General features: G+C 55.6%; 2 protein-coding genes across 2 annotated transcripts; both read left to right on the top strand.

The window, feature by feature from the left end:
- The first annotated feature begins 338 nt into the window (after positions 1–338).
- Positions 339–12,792, top strand: LMAN1L (lectin, mannose binding 1 like). Its single transcript, XM_023196582.1, has 14 exons — positions 339–513; positions 3,355–3,509; positions 3,625–3,732; positions 3,829–3,887; positions 5,917–6,016; positions 6,349–6,469; positions 7,245–7,300; positions 7,817–7,949; positions 8,256–8,441; positions 9,297–9,314; positions 9,693–9,783; positions 10,621–10,744; positions 11,389–11,516; positions 12,510–12,792. Exons 1-14 carry the CDS (start codon positions 339–341, stop codon positions 12,637–12,639), a joined length of 1,584 nt encoding a protein of 527 aa, XP_023052350.1. The 3' UTR covers positions 12,640–12,792.
- Positions 12,793–13,637: 845 nt separating this feature from the next.
- On the top strand, positions 13,638–18,249 carry CPLX3 (complexin 3). Its single transcript, XM_023196586.1, has 3 exons — positions 13,638–13,895; positions 15,054–15,141; positions 17,117–18,249. Exons 1-3 carry the CDS (start codon positions 13,732–13,734, stop codon positions 17,339–17,341), a joined length of 477 nt encoding a protein of 158 aa, XP_023052354.1. The 5' UTR covers positions 13,638–13,731; the 3' UTR covers positions 17,342–18,249.

Genomic DNA, 18,249 nt, shown 5'->3' with positions numbered 1-18,249 from the left:
GGTGGAGCCCAACCCTGGGTGCCCCCCTCCCTCCACCACATCCAGCTGCTGGACGTGAGGGGAGATAGAAAGACGGCCTGAGTCAGGAGCAGGGGCAGAGCTTGGGTTGTCGAGGCGTCCCGCTGCCCACGTCAGACTGGAGGTGAGGGAGGGGCGGGGCCTGACAGCAGGCCTGGAAGGAACAGGATGTCTGTGCTGGAGAGGGAGAGAGAGGACAGTGCCAAAACCCAGCTCCTGGCCAGTCCCCAGCTCCTCCCTGCCTGGCCCTATCCCAGGATCCCCTCCCCGGCCTCTCAGCTCTGATCTACCCCAGGGCCCAGACATCAGGTGCCTTCACAATGCCGGTGGTCAGTGGTCCAGGTCCCTTGTTCTGCCTTCTCCTCCTGCTCCTGGAACCCCACAGTCCTGAGACGGGGCGTCCTCCTCTGCGCAGGTTTGAGTACAAGCTCAGCTTCAAAGGCCCAAGGCTGGCATTGCCTGGGGCTGGAATACCCTTCTGGAGCCATCATGGAGGTGAGGGGCAGGGATGGGGACCAGCCATGCCCAGGGTCCCTCAAAGTGCTGGAGGGGCTGTGACTTGATGGGGAATGGGTCTGTCACAGCCATCCTCTGTCCAGGGTGGGGTAGGGCCTGGGACAGTGCCAGGCACCCCAGGACCCCTCCCAGGCTTGTCTCCTGCTCCACCCCCTCAACACTCCCGAACCCTGCCCAGGCTGTTTCTCCTCTACCTCTCTGCTTCCCTGCGCCAGGACTTCTCTCTTCTCCTCTGCCTCTCCTTGGACCCCTGCCCTTCCTCTGCCTCTCTGACCTGTGAACACACAGACACATGCTCACACACTAAGTCCCAGACACACAGAAGGCAATGTGGACCAGCACAAACCTCCACTCTCCTGGCTCCATCCCGGCAGGCCTGTGGCTGGCCATGAGAACTGGGGGCTACCTGGAGGGAGGCATCCTCATTCCAGGTGAGTGGGCACCAGCCCTTCCCTGTATGGGTGTTGTGGGTGGAAGCAGGCAGGAGAGCATCTTAGCCCATAGGTTTGTGTTCAGGGACTTCCAAACCTGGACCTACAGAGTGTGTCTTCTACCAGATCTTGTTCCAAAAAGGATTTGTGATGATGGAACTACACGATAGAGGGAAGCTTACTTACATTAGGAGTGAGCAAGGACAATGAGGATTAGAGTGGAGCATGAAATAGTCTAGGAGCATGGCTTCCAAAACATACGCTGTGAGGTCTGTCCACCTCAGAGTTAGGCCATAAATTTAATTCTGAGCCTCTTAGCAGGCAAAGCAAAGATAGAAAGCAGATCAGCTGTGGATTTCTGTCTATAAGATGTGAGTTTTTGGCCAGGCACAGTGGCTCATGCCTGTAATCCCAGCACTTTGGGAGGCCGAGGCAGGTGGATCAAGAGGCCAAAAGATCGAAACCATCCTGGCCAAAATGGTGAAACCCCGTCTCTACTAAAAATACAAAAATTAGCTGGGTGTAGTGGCACGCACCTGTAGTCCCAGCTCCTCAGGAGGCTGCGGCAGGAGAATCGCTTGAACCCAAGATCCTGCCATTGCACTCCAGCCTGGGCACCACAGAACCAGACTCTGTCTCAAAAAAAAAAAAAAGTTAGTTCTGAGAAATGGGGCATGATTCCTGACTAAAGCCAGGACAAAATATCCCTTTTTATTTATTTATTTATTTTTTTGAGATGGAATTTCACTCTTGTTGCCCAGGCTGGAGTGCAATAGTGTGATCTCTGCTCACTGCAACCTCCACCTCCCGGATTCAAGTGATTCTCCTGCCTCAGTCTCCTGAGTAGCTGGGATTACAGGTGCGTGCCACCACACGCAGCTAATTTTTATATTTTCAGTAGAGACGGGGTTTCTCCATGTTGGTCAGGCTGGTCTCGAACTCCTGACCTCAGATGATCCGCCCACCTCGGCCTCCCAAAGTGCTGGGATTATAGGCGTGAGCTACCGCGCCCAGCCCAAAATATATCCCTTTAAGATGATAGGCCTTATCAGTAGGGTTTCTTCCAGTCCTCTTTCATAGAGACACAGGAGGTAACAAAAAAGTGGGCTGTTTCTCACAACACCATACTGGCCCCTGCCTCAGGACTAGGATGGCAAGCTTATACAACACTCATTGCTCTGGGCCTTGCCAAGTCTGGGTGTCACAGATCATGTAAGGGAACAGAGGCACCTTCTCCAAGATCACCCAGTGATGTGTGCATTGTCTATTCATTCATTGGTTCACCCTGATGCTCCTCTGTGCCCAGCCCAGAGACACAGGGTAGAGCCAGGCTGAAGGAGCCCATGGTCTAGGGCAAGGTCTCACCCACAGTCCTCGTAAGGCTGAAAGCATAGTAGACAGTGGGCAATCCTTGCCTCCTGCAAGGATTTCAGAGGCAGTGACAGCTTCCAGAGGCCCTGGGACTTGTGCCTTGCAGCTCTGAGCCTCCCTACCCCCATCCCTGGCCTTTATAGAGCAAACAGGCTGGATTAGCAGCCTCCAGAACGTCCTGGCAGAGTCTGGGCCCTGGGCCAGGTTCCAGGCTGGCAGGTTGGAGGGTGGGGAGTGAGCTGGAGTAGGGCCTCTGAGTTCCCTGCCCCCAGTTCTTGCCAAGACTGCCTCAGTTTCTCTCCCATTCCTCCTTCCTACCATGCAGGGCTCCTTCCTCCCCACCTCACCACCGCCAGTGACAATTCTCACACACACACTCCGTCCTGCACTCTTTCATCACCATTCTGCAGGCCAGTTCTCACCTCCGCAACTTTGCTTTCCTGCTTTCCTCACCTTGAAATTCCCCCTACGTCCTGTCCACTAGGAAGCTCCGGCCTCATTTGGCCACAGCCTAGAGTCCTGGGCCTCCTTGCAGTTACTTCTCCTAAAGTGCTCTCCTGTGTTCTGTGGTCTCAGGCACTTCCTTTTTGGTCACAAGGCCTCAGTTTCCTCATCTGAGAAATGGGAAGAGTGAGACACAAATCTCTCTCGTGGTGGAAAAAGCTTGCACTTAGGAGTCATAGGGAGCTGAATTCCGTCCAATCCACTTAGTTCCTTAACTTTTCTGAGCCTCAGTTTCCTCATCTGTTAGATGGGGTCTTATAAAAACAGACAACACACACTGCAGTGAGGCTTCACTGACGACGCAGACAGTGCTGGCATTCATTGCCCTCCCCGGCAAACGCCCCTCCAGCTGTGCTGGGCTCTGACTCCTGCTTCCCTGGCTGGCTGGTTATTTAATGGCAGGCCTTGGCGTTGTCTCTTCCTCTTCCGGGAGCCCAGCCCAGGCCGGTGAGAGAGACTGAAGGGGGAACTGGGGTATAGTGGGGCCTGGGGCTTGAACTGCCCTGGTCCACAGACGCCATCCTGGGCCTGGAGGAAGTGCGGCTGACGCCATCCATGAGGAACCGGAGTGGCGCCGTGTGGAGCAGGGCCTCTGTCTTCTTCTCTGCCTGGGAAGTAGAGGTGCAGATGAGGGTGACGGGATTGGGGCGCCGGGGAGCCCAGGGCATGGTGAGTGTCCTCTCCTAGAGCTGACAGAGCAGGGTGGGTCAGGGAGGCGGGTGATGAGCCCTGGGGTCCCAGTATCTCACACGGTTCCCTGAGCTGAGGGGCTGCGGACCTACAGGTCGTGTGGTACACCCAAGGCAGGGGCCATGTAGGCTCTGTCCTCGGGGGGCTGGCCTCATGGGACGGCATCGGGATCTTCTTTGACTCCTCGGCAGAGGATACTCAGGTGCGTAGTTGTCTCCTGCCTGCCAGCCCTCTGCCCGCCCACACCCTCCCCCTCCCGCCGTGCCCGCGGCTCAGGCTGCTTCTCACCTCCCTGCAGAACAGTCCTGCCATCCGAGTGCTGGCCAGCGATGGGCACAACGCCGCTGAGCAGCCTGGGTAAGGGCCTGTCTAGACTGACCCCTCACCTCCATTTTTGCATTGGGAGGGGCCCATCCCCCCATCCCCCCATCCGAGCCCCTGCCCCAGCCTACTCCAGCAGGGGGCCCACCCTCCCAGAGCTGCCATCCTTGCTGGACTGTCACTCAGCCGAAGCCCACCCTCCTGGGGCTTGATTCCTGCAACCCAACAGCCCCAGGTGAAATGACACAGGCTGTGGCCTATGATGAGTATCTTCGCTCCCATGATCTCATCCCATCTCCAACACCCTCCATAAGTGGGGGTTGTTCGTGCCATTTACAGGTCAGGACATTGAGCCCCAGAGAGGGGAATGGACGTGCTGTGGGCAGAGCTGAACTTTGAGCCCAGACTTATCCCTGAAGGGTCCCCGCTCTTCCCTGTTTAGCTGTCCTTTCGCTTTTCCGCATGATTTGGCTTCTGTCCCTCCCCAGCCGCCCCGATGCCTCCTCAGTAGCTGGGCCAGTTTGTCAGTGTCTCTCAGCAACCTTCCCTCCGCTCATAACAATTAGAGTAATTGCCTGCATTTATGGAGTGAGCTGACTGTATGCCAGGCCCAGCACCAAGTCCTTCTCATTTACTGTCTTAGTTAACCCTCATAACATTGTTATGAGGTCGTTCCAATTACCGTCCTCATTTTAGAGATGGCAACACTGGGGTTTGGAGAGATGAGATGGCTTGCCCAAGGTCACACAGCTCGGGGCACAAACCCAGGTGGCTGCTCTGGTGCTGGCTTCTCCCCTGCCCTGTGCTGCCTCCCTCTTGGCGGAAGGCGGCACTGTCAGACGCTCTGCTGTGAGTAGCCTGAGGTGTCCAGAGACACTCAGCGTTTAACACTCTTCTCCTGACTTCCCAGAGCCTGCCATGCCGACCCGTCAGGGAGGCAGCCTGGTCACATTGTCCTTGGCTGCCAGGACATGTCCAGGTCATCCATCCTGAGTCAGCTGGGAGAGGAAGGGGAAGCCAGAGGCACAGGGGACTTGGAGTTTAAGAGAAGAAGGAGGGAGGGGCCAGGCGTGGTGTTTCATGCCTGTAATCCCAGCACTTTGGGAGGCTGAAGCGGGTGAATCATCTGAGGTCAGGAGTTTGAGACCAGCCTGGCCAACATGGTGAAACCCCGTCTCTACTAAAAACAAAAAAAAAATTAGCCGGGTATGGTGCGCAAGCGAGCACCTGTAATCCCAGCTACTCAGGAGGCTGAGGTAGGAGAACCACTTGAACCCAGGAGGCAAAGGTTGCAGTGAGCCGAGATCATGCCACTGCACTCCAGCCTGAGCAACAGAGCAAGACTCCATCTCAGAAAAGAAAAAAAAAGAGAGAGAGAGAGAAGGAGGAGGGAGGGACGGGTGATAGGACGAGGGTGATAGATGGGTCGGGGGGATGGAGGGCAGAAACTGCATTGCTAGTCCAGGCCTTTGTCCCCTTGAGGACGGGCCACAGGGAGGCCCCTAGTCCTTCTGTAAATCCAAGTCCCAACACTCTGCCAGGCAGGGCTTGCTTCCCCTGCCCCTCTCTCTTCTGCCAAGGGAGCAGGCTATAAGAAGGGAGACTCAAGCTAGACAAGGTACCTATCCCATGCCAGCTCACCCAGAGGAAAGGGAGGTGGCACAGCAGATCTGGGCAGAGTGGCTTCTGGGACTGCCCTCACTGGCCAGGCCTTGAGTCCTGTATATCCTGGCAGATTCCAACTGCCCACAAAGGCCAGGCGTGGTGGCTCACTCCTATAATCCCAGCACTTTGGGAGCCAAGACGGGCGGATCACTTGAGGTCAGGAGTTCGAGACCAGCCTGACCAACAATGTGAAACCCCATCTCTACTAAAAATACAAAAATGAGCCAGGCGTGGTGGTGCATGCCTGTAGTCTCAGCTACTTGGGAGACTGAGGTGGGAGGATCACTTAAGCCCAGCAGGCAGAGGTTGCAATGAGCCACAACTGTACCATTGCACCCCAGCCTGGGCAACAGAGTGTGACTCTTTCTCAAAAACAAACAAATGAACAAACTGCCCACAGGTATGGAGCCAGCCAAGTGCTGGGCTCCTGTCTTCGGGACTTCCGGAACCGGCCACACCCCTTCAGAGCACGGATCACCTACTGGGGGCAGAGGCTGCGGGTGAGTCACTTCCTGCTTCTGACAGGGCTCTGAGTTACAGAGCTGCTGTGTGTGCGTGCCCATGGCCCCAACATACCAGTGCCTGTGACACCACGTGAGGCCCCTAGCACACACGGACCAACATCTACAGGGGATCTTCCATCCCTACACAGAATCCTAACACTCAGCCAGAGCACATACATGTAAGGGCTCACATGAGACCAGGAGTGCTGGTCACCTCCATGCCATTCTGACACCAAGCCCTAGGGCCACCTGCCCTCCTATGGCCAGGGGAGCCAGGGAGTCAGAGGTAAGGACAACCCCCCACCGCTCACTCCCTCCGTGTCCCTCAGGTGTCCTTGACCAGCGGCCTCACTCCCAGTGATCCAGATGAGTTCTGTGTGGATGTGGGGCCCCTGCTTTTGGTCCCTGGAGGTTTCTTTGGGGTCTCAGCAGCCACCGGCACCCTGGCAGGTGAGGATCCCACTGGTCAGGTAAGAGCAGAAGGGCAGTGATGAATGAATCACCCTGAGCACCCCTTTTAAAGTGCACTGGGGTGGCATCAGCCACTTCACCACATGACCTGGGCCTCCATGACCCTTGGGAGAAGTCACATCTGCCTTGAGACTTGCAAGTCTCAAATGGGATAAAACAAGAGAAACTTTGATTTCAGTGCTGGCCCCATAAGTGCCCCTAGCTGGGAGCTGTGGGACAAGTGGAAGACAGACAGCAAGGAGGGACATTTAGGAAAATGGAGCAAAGAGATGTGATGCCATGGAGAGTCCACAGAGGATCCCACAGTGGGAAAGCCGAGGGAAACCAGAGCGTGGGAGTCCTTGAATGCCAGGACCTTAGTCTGGTTTCTGAGGAGGAGAGTGATACGGTCAGAGCTATGCCGGAGAGGGGGCCACTGCACAGTTGCTACTACCAGTAGCAACTGTGCTCTGGGGGCCTGAGCGTGTCACTTGGTTTGCTGCCATGGCTCTAGCCCAGGATGTTTTGGGATCGTCCATTTCTGCCACTCACAGGGGCCTGCCTCTGACTGAGTGTGAGGTTCAACCCTCACCACCCACCCATCTACCTGTCAACCCTCACATCTTTCCTATGAAGTGAGCAAGACAAGCATCAGATGATGGCCCAAAGTCACCCCTCTTGCCTCAGTGGGATATCATGGCGGTGAAGGTGGAGGTTGAGCAAGGGGGCTGCTAGGTGGAGGGGTCTTACTTCTCCTTCATCTGTCCCCTTCCAGATGATCATGATGTCCTGTCCTTCCTGACTTTCAGCCTGAGTGAGCCCAGCCCAGAGGTGATGCCAGCCCTGGCCTACCTGGGAATGGCAGCCCAGGGACCCTGCCCTTGCCCATGTCATGGTGCCCTCAGACCTGCCATTCCAGCCCTTACCTCCACCTGGCCTCTGAGCTCTGCTCAGGCCAGACCTTGTGCTGGGCAGTGCTGTGGGCCAGGCCCGGTCTGCAAGGCCTCACAGGCTGGCTGGCTCAGGCTGTGACATTACATACAGTTCAGAGTGATCAGTGCCAGGTCTCAAAAGGCACAGGGGGCTGTGGGAGCACAGAGGAGAGGTCCCAACCAGCCAGGCGGTCAAGGAAGACTGCCTGGAGGAGATGAGCTTAAAGAGCCGCGGATCAGCACGTACAGGCCTGAGGCCACAGCAGGGAGGGAATAGGGTGGGGATCTGTGTGAAGGCAGAACTCAGAGGGCTAGAAACTGCAGGGCCAGATGGCCAGGGAGGGAGACTGGGCTCGTGGGGAAGCCTGTGGGCTCCCATGGGTTTGGGGCCCGACTTTCTGTCTTCCTCCCCCAGGTTCCCCCTCAGCCCTTCCTGGAGATGGAGCAGCTCCGTCTGGCGAGGCAGCTGGAAGGGCTGCGGGCAAGGCTGGGCCTGGGCACCAGGGAGGATGTAACTCCAAAGTCAGGCTCTGAAGCTCAAGGAGAAGGTAGGGACTGAGAGAACAGGCAGGTGGCGCCCATCTGAGTGTCACAGCATCCTCCACCCTTAGGACCAGGAGTCCTTTAATCAGAAGGGAAACTGAGGCCTGAGGAGGCCATATCTAAACAGGCCCTGGGCCCAAGTGTTCTGTCCTATCCCCACCTTACCACTCAGATTCATTTTCCAGGAGAGGGTCTTGGAGGCAGCAGCCACACTTTCTGGCACCCCCTCCAACAAGCCCCCCCAAAGATAAGATAGGCTGTGTTATGCCACCATGGCTGGCTGCCCATCCCAGCTCTGCCCTAATCCCCAGGGGAAAGGCTCTTTGACCTGGAGGAGACGCTGGGCAGACACAGCCGGATCCTTCAGGCTCTGCGGGGTCTCTCCGAGCAGCTGGCCCAGGCTGAGAAGCAATGGAAGAAGCAGCTGGGGCCCCCAGGCCAAGCCAGGCCTGATGGAGGCTGGGTGAGTAGCCCCACAGGCATCCAAGTCTCCACCTGTGGGCCTGAAAGGCAAGCAAGCACTGTAGTAAGCAACTAGTCTCCCTAAGGCCTGGAGGGAAAGGAGGGCAGGGATGAGGTCACAGGATGGGGTACGGCAGCATGCGGAATAGCATCTCTGCACAACCAAATGTGCATGGGGCTGGGGCTGAGGCTGGGGCTGGGGAGAGGAGATGCCAGATATTTGGACTCGGCTCTGTAGATGAATGACAGAAATAGACTAGGTGCTAATTTGCATGTAGCTTCACATGCAATTTGCATATGGCTTGCTTAATGCTCAGTTGCACCAGAAGCCTCATTTCATCTCCATTGCCATCTGGCTCCTCCCCCAGGGAGTCATGCCTCGGGTCATGCCCAGCCTGGGGGCCTGAGAGCTAAACTCAGCCAAGGTGTTAGATACTGGGCAGAGGAGGCCAGCAGCTCTTGCGGGCTTTGCTGGACTCTGACAGCTCAAGGTTTTAATCTTGTGTCAGAGCAGCTTAGGCTGGGCTGCTAGTGTGGGGAAACGGGGAGGGGACTCACACTCCAGGGCCAGGCCTCTCTGATCCTACCCCCAGGCCCTGGACACCACTCAGTAAGGCAGGGACCCAAACACTGGGTGTTGACCAGCACTGGCCCCAGCTTGGATAGTGCCCTGGGCGAACCGGGAAAGAGAGGACTAGGCTGGGCCTCTGCCTCCTTCAGGGGACAGAACCACTTTTAGAAGGGAGAGGTATTTTGGCCGGGCGTGGTGACTCACGCTTGTAATCCTAGCACTCTGGGAGGCCAAGGCGGGCGGATCATGAGGTCAAGAGATCGAGACCATCCTGGCCAATATGGTGAAACCCTGTCTCTACTAAAAATACAAAAATTAGCTGGGCGTGGTGGCGTGCGTCTGTAGTCCCAGTTACTTGGGAGGCTGAGGCAGAAGAATCGCTTGAACCTGGGAGGCGGAGGTAGCCGTGAGCTGAGATTGTGCCACTGCACTCCAGCCTGGCGACAGAGCAAGACTCCATCTCAAATAAATAAGAAGGGAGAGGTATTTTGAGAAAACCCTGAAGTGGCCACTGTTGGGAGGAAACCACCACCCCTGGGGAGAGGGGTGTGAGCGGAGGGGGAATGTGGGAAGCCCCTGTGGATGAGGTCAGAGAAACACAGTGTGTCCAAATAAGGAAGGCCTGGTAATCTGGGAAGGCCTCTGGAAGGAAGAGGCTGCAGTGAACCTGGGAAGGTGGGCTCTGACAAGAGAGGGGCTGTGTCCTGGGCCCTAGACAAGAGGCTGGCCCTCCTGCAGGACTCTGCTAAGGTCGATGCCCTGCTCCATGGACAGAGGACTCTGCTCCAGGCCCTGCAAGAGATGAGGTAAGGGACTGGGTAGGGACCCCTCCACCACCTTGTTTCTCTGCCTGAAGTTCCTCCATTAGCCCTTCATTCCTTCCATCATTTCCTCAGCGCCCAGCACACAGCCTGTCAACTGGAAGGGCTGGGGGTGGAGTTAGGTTTGTTGAGTTGACTTGAATTTAACTGAATCAAGTTTAATGTTTTGCAAGTCCTTGTTGAAAAGCAGTTCTCTCCAGGAGAAGCCCATCATGAAAGCCGCCTCAGACACTCCCACCCTCAGGAGGGTTAAGAAATCTGAGCGCTCCTTCAGTGGCAGCTCCTGGGATGAGGGGCATTTTGATGGGGGCTCTTGGAGAGGGAGCACAGCCAAGACCAGACCAGCTGGAGGAGGCAGTCTCTGACTTGGTTTTGCGCCCCCATTAGCTTCCCGTTATCCCACTCTAGGCTGGATCTCTGGAGCCCTGGGGGTTGGGGGAGTTCTGGGGATGCCGTGGAGGAGGCATGTATCCCAACCTGAAGCCTAAAGCCCCCCTGTACACACAGAGCTAGAGGGCTAGGGTTGGGGGTGGAGAGGCACCTAGATGAGAAGAAGGAAAGGAGTTAAATCCAGGATGGAAGGCAGAGCTGGGGAGCCTGGGGTTGACACAGATAGCTTTAGGGAGATCTTTATCTGAGCTAAAGTCTCAGGATCTAGGAAGAAGGTTGGAGGAGAAAGACCAGCCCCCAAGAAGGGGCCCCATGGATGGTACCTGTTCCCCACCCATGTGCTGCCCCTGGGGAGATGGGAAATGATTAGGCCATTTGTGTGGAAGCAGAAGAGGTAATGAGTCATCTTACTTGGTTTCCACCCCCGATTAGGGATGCAGCTGTCCGCATGGCTGCAGAAGCCCAGGTCTCCTACCTGCCTGTGGGCACCGAGCATCATTTCTTAGAGCTGGACCACATCCTGGGCCTCCTGCAGAAGGAGCTTCAGGGCCCGGCGGTGAGGGGGAAGTAGCGGGCAGCATGGGGTCCCCAACCCTGATGTCTGGGCTCAGCCACCCTTCTTCTAGCACTTTGGCAGCCCCAAGCCATCCTGCCTTTGCCCTCCCCTCCCAGGACTGCTGGCAAGCACATCTGTGCCTGTGTCAGTGTCTGTATGCGCGTGCATACATGCCAGCACACATCTCATCTTCTCTCTGCCCTCTCTGCTCTCTGGAGAGTCCCACAGACTCAGCACCAGCAGGGCCCTGGACACCGCTCAATCCAAATGGGGTGGGCCATGTCCAAGATCATTCAGAGTCCAGTGGTGGTGTCGGATCTTCCCCATGCCCTGTCCCATCCTCCTTCCCTCGCCCTCACCCTGCTCACCCTGTCTTTGGCTCTCTACTTCTCTCTTTCTCTTCTCTTGAGCCCTGGGCCCCTTGATGATCCCAGGCCTTCCCAGCTGTTCCCACAAATGCAGCCATGGGAGCTGGGGTGGGGGAGGCAGCTTTGTACACTGCCCCCTCTCCAAGTTCCCTGGATGAGAGCCAGGACACCCCGAGCCTGGGGAAAGGAAACGGAGCATGCACATGGCCTAGATTCCAGGTCCCCCCTCCTTTTGAGTAAGAAACTAAGCTAGGACCTTAGACTTTCCCCTTTCAGAAGGCAGCGGCCAAGGCCCCCCGCCCACCTGGCCAGCCCTCAAAGGCCTCCTCGTGCCTGCATCCTGGCATCTTCCTGTTCTTCCTCCTCATTCAGACTGTAGGCTTCTTCAGCTACGTGCACTTCAGGTGGGCCACCCCGTGAGTAGGACTTCCTACAGCACTGGCATCTCCTGGTTCTCAGCTATAGCCATTGGATTTAGGAGAGGGGACACTTCAGCCCAGAGGGGACCTGCCCAGTCCCCAAATCACAAAGAGCACAGTGCAGGATAGGGCCCATTCTCTCACCAAGCACCACTGACCACCTGCTCAGCCCCCAGCCCCATCTGGGTCCTGCTCTCACGGAGCTCACTCACACAGGTTTAACTGACCCTGTGTAGTCAATGCCATGATGTCAGGAAGCTGAGGGGCTACAAGAATGCAGGAGAATATACTTGACCCCCTTGGTTAGGGAATCAACCTGAAAGGGACATTTGATATGGTCATTAAGGTGACTAGGAGTTTTCCACCCTGACAAGACAGGTAAAGGCATAGAGGCAGAGGGAACAGCATGAGAAAAGGCAGGGAGGTGTGAGAAAAACATAATATTTTAGAGAAAAAGTGGCAAGTTCAGTAGTGTTGGAGCAAAGGGCAGGACCTTTGTGAAATTGGGCAAAGAGATCTGAAAAAGTGAGAGGAGGTCACTAGTTTTGCTTGGTGTGTGTTTGCTGAATGAACGTGCACCATTTAGAGATGTGGGGTGTGCTAAGGGCCTCAGCAATGAGACTGACAATCTTTGTTGGTGGAATTTCAAGACAAGAAGAGTCCGTGTGGGCTGGGATGGTCCTGGAGGAGGAGTAAAATGAGCTAAGCTTTAAAAAGCACAAGGTGGAAATGCTCACAGGCTTCAGCACATGCACAGGAGTGCAGTGGTGGCAATCAGCCTGGAGCCACTAGGACAGACCTTACGTGCCCGGGGGGAAAGCGTGGACCATATGCAGCAGGCCAAAGAGCCGCAGAAAGTCCAAGAACAGGGGAAGTTGTGGTGCAGTGAGTGTAGCAAGACAAGCACGAGAGTCTTGATTTTTCGAAAGCCCATAAAGGAGAGATACAAGTAGCCTGTAACCTTTTCTCTCGCAGCAGGCAGGAGCTGAACCAGAGCCTACAGGAGTGTCTGTTCACAGGCAGCCTTCCTCTGGGTCCTGTACCACACACCCCCAGGGCCCCGGGAATTCTCAGGAGGCAGCCTCTCCCTGCCAGCATGCCTGCCTGACCCACCTCAGAGCCTGCTTTGCATCACTGGGAAGTAGGCAGTGTCTGGGGTGGGTGCTTGGTCATTATCCTCTCCATCTGGGTGCCCAGCTCCCACCCACACCTGAGCTTTCAGCACACTCCCACCTTATTAAAGGTGATTTCCCTCTCCCCATGCTGTGATATGATGGTCTGCTTTCCAGCCTCACCCTAATCTCTGTGAAGGCTTCCTCCCCTTCTGAGTAGCTGGCTAGGAGTGCGCTCCAAGCAGGCAAGGAGGCCAAGGCCTGGCTTAACCTCCAAAAGACCAGATACCCACGGGCTTTGAACCCTCGACTATGGAGGAAAAGAGAGCCATGACTGTATATAATGCTGTCCTCAAATTCACCCAGAACAGACAGCAGTGTCCCTCCTGAGTCCCTCCAGCTCAGCCAGCATCACTGAGCAGCTCTCTCCCTCCCCACTCCTAACTGCTCCAGGGGCAGCAGGGGAGGCGCGTGACAGAGCAACCCTGAGAGGCCAACTCGCGGAACCATAACTGGGATTCCCGCTCGCGCCCTCAGGTCTCCCTCCCTTTTCCAGCGTCAAGCTCTTTGGGCAGCTGCTGGGTTCAGTGAGTTGGGTGGGTGGGGAGAATGGGGGGCGCCCAAGGCTGGGTTTTTACCCCTTGCTGCTACCTGGATCTCCCAGCTGAAATCCCAGTTATCAGTGGCCCAGGAAAGGAGAAAGTTGGAAGACGCTAGGGAACAGGGTTCCAGGAGTGTATCAGCTCAACCCCTCTCCCGGGAGAGCGACCCCACCACCGCAGGCCCTAATCCGCTGTCAGCAGTGCCCAGCGGAGCTCGGCCTTGAAGGAGGCACGTGGGGGAGGCGGGAGTGGGGAGCGGGCACGTGGTCCAGCCCTCTCAGCCCCGTGCTGCCCCCCGCCCCCCGTGAGGAGGGGTTTGGGGAGGTGGGGGCGGGCCCGGGCGGGGGCGGGCGGCGGGCGGCGCCAAGCGTGGGGCGCGGGCCCGCGGCGGGAGCTGTCCGCGATACCTAGTGCTGAAGTAGGCGCGGACGTGCCCGGTGCCTAGCGCGTGGTAGCAGGCGCCCAGTGCCCCAGCCGGCGAAGACCATGGCGTTTATGGTGAAGACCATGGTGGGCGGCCAGCTGAAGAACCTCACTGGGAGCCTGGGAGGCGGCGAGGACAAGGGGGATGGGGACAAGTCGGCCGCGGAAGCTCAGGGCATGAGCCGGGAGGAGTACGAGGAGTATCAGAAGCAACTGGTGGAAGAGAAGTGAGTGGGATTCCTTCTTGGCTCCAACGACCTCCCCCTCCCCAACCCCACAACTGCTCAGTCCATCCCCGGGCCAGCCTCAGGTCCCAATCCCCTCTCCCCTACCTCCCTAGACACGGTAAGAGACCGGGAGGTGTCCTCTACACTGCCCCCAGACCCATCCCATCTCAAACCCAAAACCCCGCTCCAGCTTCATACTCTGGCCAAGGGGGAGTGGGGGAAGGGGCGACCGGAGTCTGGGACGAGGAGGGGGATGCACGTGCATTTCTGACGAAACAATAATCCCTTAATCCGATCTGGTCCCAGCCGCCTATGTCTTCCAACTGGGGCTCCTCTGAGCTTGAGGCTCTGAAAAAAGTGGTGCAGCCGAGGAGGCTCAGAGTCGCGGAGGCAGACCCTGAGATGGGGGCACTCACAGACATTGAGCCTACTTGTGCGCCTGCAGTGCTGGGACAGTTTGGGGCTGGATTCTGCTGCTAGACTACTTGGGTTCAGAGCCTGGCTTTGCCTATTAGCTGGGTAACTTTAGGCAAGTTACTTAATCTTTCTGTGCCTCTGTTTCCTTTTCTGGAAAGTGGGGATGGTAATCATAATACATGTCTTGTATATTTATGAAGATTAAATACCAATGCCTGTAAACTGTTTAGCAGCACCTGGCACATGATAAAGTCTCATAAATGATAGCTATTATTTCACTTAATCCTGATACCAGTTTTGTGAGTTGCAAAACTTTATCCCCATTTTACAGAAGAGGAAGGTAAGTGACTTACCTAAGGATATACCTAAAATGGTAGTAGGAGCTGGGGCGTGAACCCAAGTTTGGCCTGAATACTTTTCCCTACACGACATAGCTTCTCAGTGAGGGAACAACAGACCAAGTTGGAGGCCATGAGGGACAAATAATTAGGGTCTGCAGAGAGAACCAGACAGAATGCCACCTTGGCCCCCTAGTTCCATGCAGCAGCAGAGACAACAAAGGGCACTGTGATGGGGAGAGGCAGCAGAGACCTGGCTGTCCTGGTTGGAGTGCCTTTGCTACACACAGGGACCAATGCAGCAGTGCTGCCAGGACTCAGAGACCCCTTCTGTCCCTCCCTCGAAGACTCCAACTCCCCTCTCTCTGCCCTCATGGTGACTCTGCCCCTGGTGACCCTGCAGGATGGAGCGGGATGCACAGTTCACACAGAGGAAGGCAGAGCGGGCCACACTGCGGAGCCACTTCCGAGACAAATACCGGCTACCCAAGGTAAGCTGGCCCCGGCTGCAAGGCACATCTGGGACCCTGAGCTCTGGGTTCTCAACTCCTTCGCCCCATTCTGGGCACCACAGCCCTCAGTTATAAGACTCACAGGGTGCTTGGTTAGATCCTTCCTTCTCATTCATTTGTTCATTTATTCATTCACTCACTCACTCATAGTTAATCTGTGCCCACCAAGGGCCAGGGCTTTGTGCTGAGGGGACCCCAGTTCTCATGAAACTGACAGGTCTATATTTCTGGAGCCAATCTAGGCCTCTTTTCTCCTCCACCCGCCCCCATACCCCCACCAAGCCTAGGCCAGGCCTGGGCAGAGGAAGACACAGGGGAGGCAGAAAGCAGTAGATTTGACTGCAGAAGTGAGTGCTCTGGGGGTTTCTGAACCTACTGGAGGGCAGAACTTACTTAAGGTGGGGGAGAGAAGCCCTGTGTGTGCCAAGTACTTGACCTTCATTTTCTCATCTAACCCCCAATAATGCTGCCAGGCAGCTATCACCCACAGCCACAAATGATGAAACTGAGGCTCAGAGAGATGGAGGGACTTGGCTAAGATCATACAGCCAGTGAGCCATGGAGCTGGAACCAGCCCTCAAGCTGGTGAATATGAGCCTGCCTTTGCTCTAGGGCCCCAGGCTGCTTTCCAGGATATGGAGTCTGCCTGTAGAAAGCCAAGTACCCCCTTGGCTGGCCAAGCGCCAGAGAGTATGTCTCAGGAGTTCCCTGCCCCCATGCTCCCCTGAGCAGTGCAGCACCAGAAGGGCATGTAAGTGTGCTGCTCCTGTTGTCTAAGGAGGGGACTGAAGCACAAATCTCTCCCAGAATATCACCCTAGTGCACCCAGAACTGTGCTGGACTCGGGAAAATAGCACAGGGCTATGGTGCTCCTGATTTTGATCTTCCACTTGAATTGAATGACCAAATATATGAACATCACATTCGCTTATTCAACAAATATTTACTAAATCCCCAGCTGCTTTTGACTGCCCACAGGGCACCAATCTTTTGGAAATCTCTCACGGGGAAAAACCAGTCCAGAAAGCCTTCCTCACTGCAAACTCTCCTGGAAATAAAGTCATTCCTCAGATACTTGTGCTAGGCATATAAGAGACACCTGCCATCAGGGAAGTCAGAGTTGAGCAGAAGAACCAAGACTTGGATGCAACTGAGTAGGACACGAGGCGCCCCCCAGAAGAACAGTGAAGGGCCATGGCCATCGTAGGTGCCATGCATGTTGGAATCAGTGACATAGGTTTGAATCTAGCTCCCCAACATCCTACCTGTGTGACCTTGGACAATTTAAGTTACTTAAGTTAGTTAAGTAACTTAAATTTAAAGTAAGTTACCTAAATCCTGTAAGCCTCAATTTCCTTATTTGTGAAGTGGGAGTAACAATACCTACCTACCTCACAGGGTCATTGTGAGAATTAAAGGCACCCAGCTCAACATCTGCCATGTAATAGATGTAATAGATGTTTGATAAATGGTACCCATCACTATTTTTGGTTACACCCTTAAGCATAACAAGAGTCAAAACATGACTTAGCTGACTGTAACAGTGTGACTCATAAGTATTTTCATTTTGTCTTTACTCGCTGTGCTGGTCCTTCAGTATCTCAGAGTGAAATAAGGTAATATTTCAGGAGTCTCCAATAAGGACATGGAGACTCATAAGTATTTGTCTGAAAGGTCTCCATGTCCAAGCATCCAAAGATTGATCCTGGGATGTGGGGGTGGGAGCTGAGCTCACTGGAACATGGGGCTCAAGAATCTAGGGGGCCGGGCATGGTGGCTCACTCCTGTATTCCCAGCACTTTGAGACCAGTGTGGGCAACATAGGGAGACCTCATCTCTACAAAAAAATAAGAGAGAATCTAGGGGCCTGGAACCCAGACCAAGCCTCCTCCCTGTCCTCTCAACTCTGGGTTCTCACAGACTTCCACTCCACCCCACCCTCTCTTCCCTTCAGAATGAGACAGATGAGAGCCAGATCCAGATGGCAGGTGGAGATGTGGAGCTGCCCCGGGAGCTGGCCAAGATGATCGAGGAGGACACAGAGGAGGAGGAGGAGAAGGCCTCAGTCCTTGGGCAGCTGGCCAGCCTTCCTGGCTTGGACCTGGGCTCACTCAAGGACAAGGCCCAGGCCACACTGGGGGACCTCAAGCAATCAGCTGAGAAGTGTCACGTAATGTGACCACTTCCCCGGGGTTACTCACTGGGCTGGGTCCCCATGAGGGCTGAGAGTGAGGTCAACTTCCAGAGACCCATACTCCATTTGGGGCTTTGTTTTCCTTGCCCCATCCTAGTTCTAAGACCTTTCCCATCCATGCCTCAACCCTATCTTCTGTTTTTTTCCTCTCTGCTGGGAGCAAAGCCCCCATCTTCACCTTACTCTTCAGGACCCTCTCCGCCAGCTCAGCCTGTGGAGGCCTCCCAAGATTGCAGGAATACGCCCATCCCTCTCTGGCCATGGCCCCAAGTTCCTGCACACAGGAGCACCCACAGAAAGACACACACAGGACACAAAACCCCTGGCACGTTCAGAGACAGAAGCCACAGATGCATCCTGGCACACATAGACATGCACGCACAGGCCAGCTCCCTTGCGTGTCCAGCCCCTCTAGACACCAACACTGAGATACTCTCAGAGAGAGCTTGGGCAAATACCCTGGGCAGACAGGAGGCCTGAGTTCCAGTCTCCACCTTTATTGTTCTTGAAAGCCCCTGCTCTCTCTGAGCCTTATTTCATCACCTGTAAAATGGGAATGGCCTGAATGATTTCTAAGGCTCTTTCTGGTTTGGACTTCCAGAGCCAAGCCCACACCCCTCCTTGGGCAGGGCAGCAGCTACCACCACAGCCTCCAGCGGCTGCCACTGTGGGCTCTGGGAGCCGGAGTGATGCTGTGTGAGAGGCAGAGTGCCAAGGATGAAGCTGGCACTGAACAGTAAGCGGCTCCAGGCCTTCTCTGGGCCCAGGGCCCAGCCAATTTCTGTTCTGTTCCTGTAGAACTTTCTCTGGATTCCATCGCTGGAATCTCCTCTCCTAGCTCAGTGAAAAATAAAAATCCCAAATGGTGTGCCTACCTTCTCACTTCTTACTGG

This window comes from Piliocolobus tephrosceles, chromosome 6 (assembly GCF_002776525.5).
Source record: "Piliocolobus tephrosceles isolate RC106 chromosome 6, ASM277652v3, whole genome shotgun sequence".
In the NCBI taxonomy this organism is placed as follows: Eukaryota; Metazoa; Chordata; class Mammalia; order Primates; family Cercopithecidae; genus Piliocolobus; species Piliocolobus tephrosceles.
This window is presented reverse-complemented; position numbering and strand designations above follow the sequence as displayed.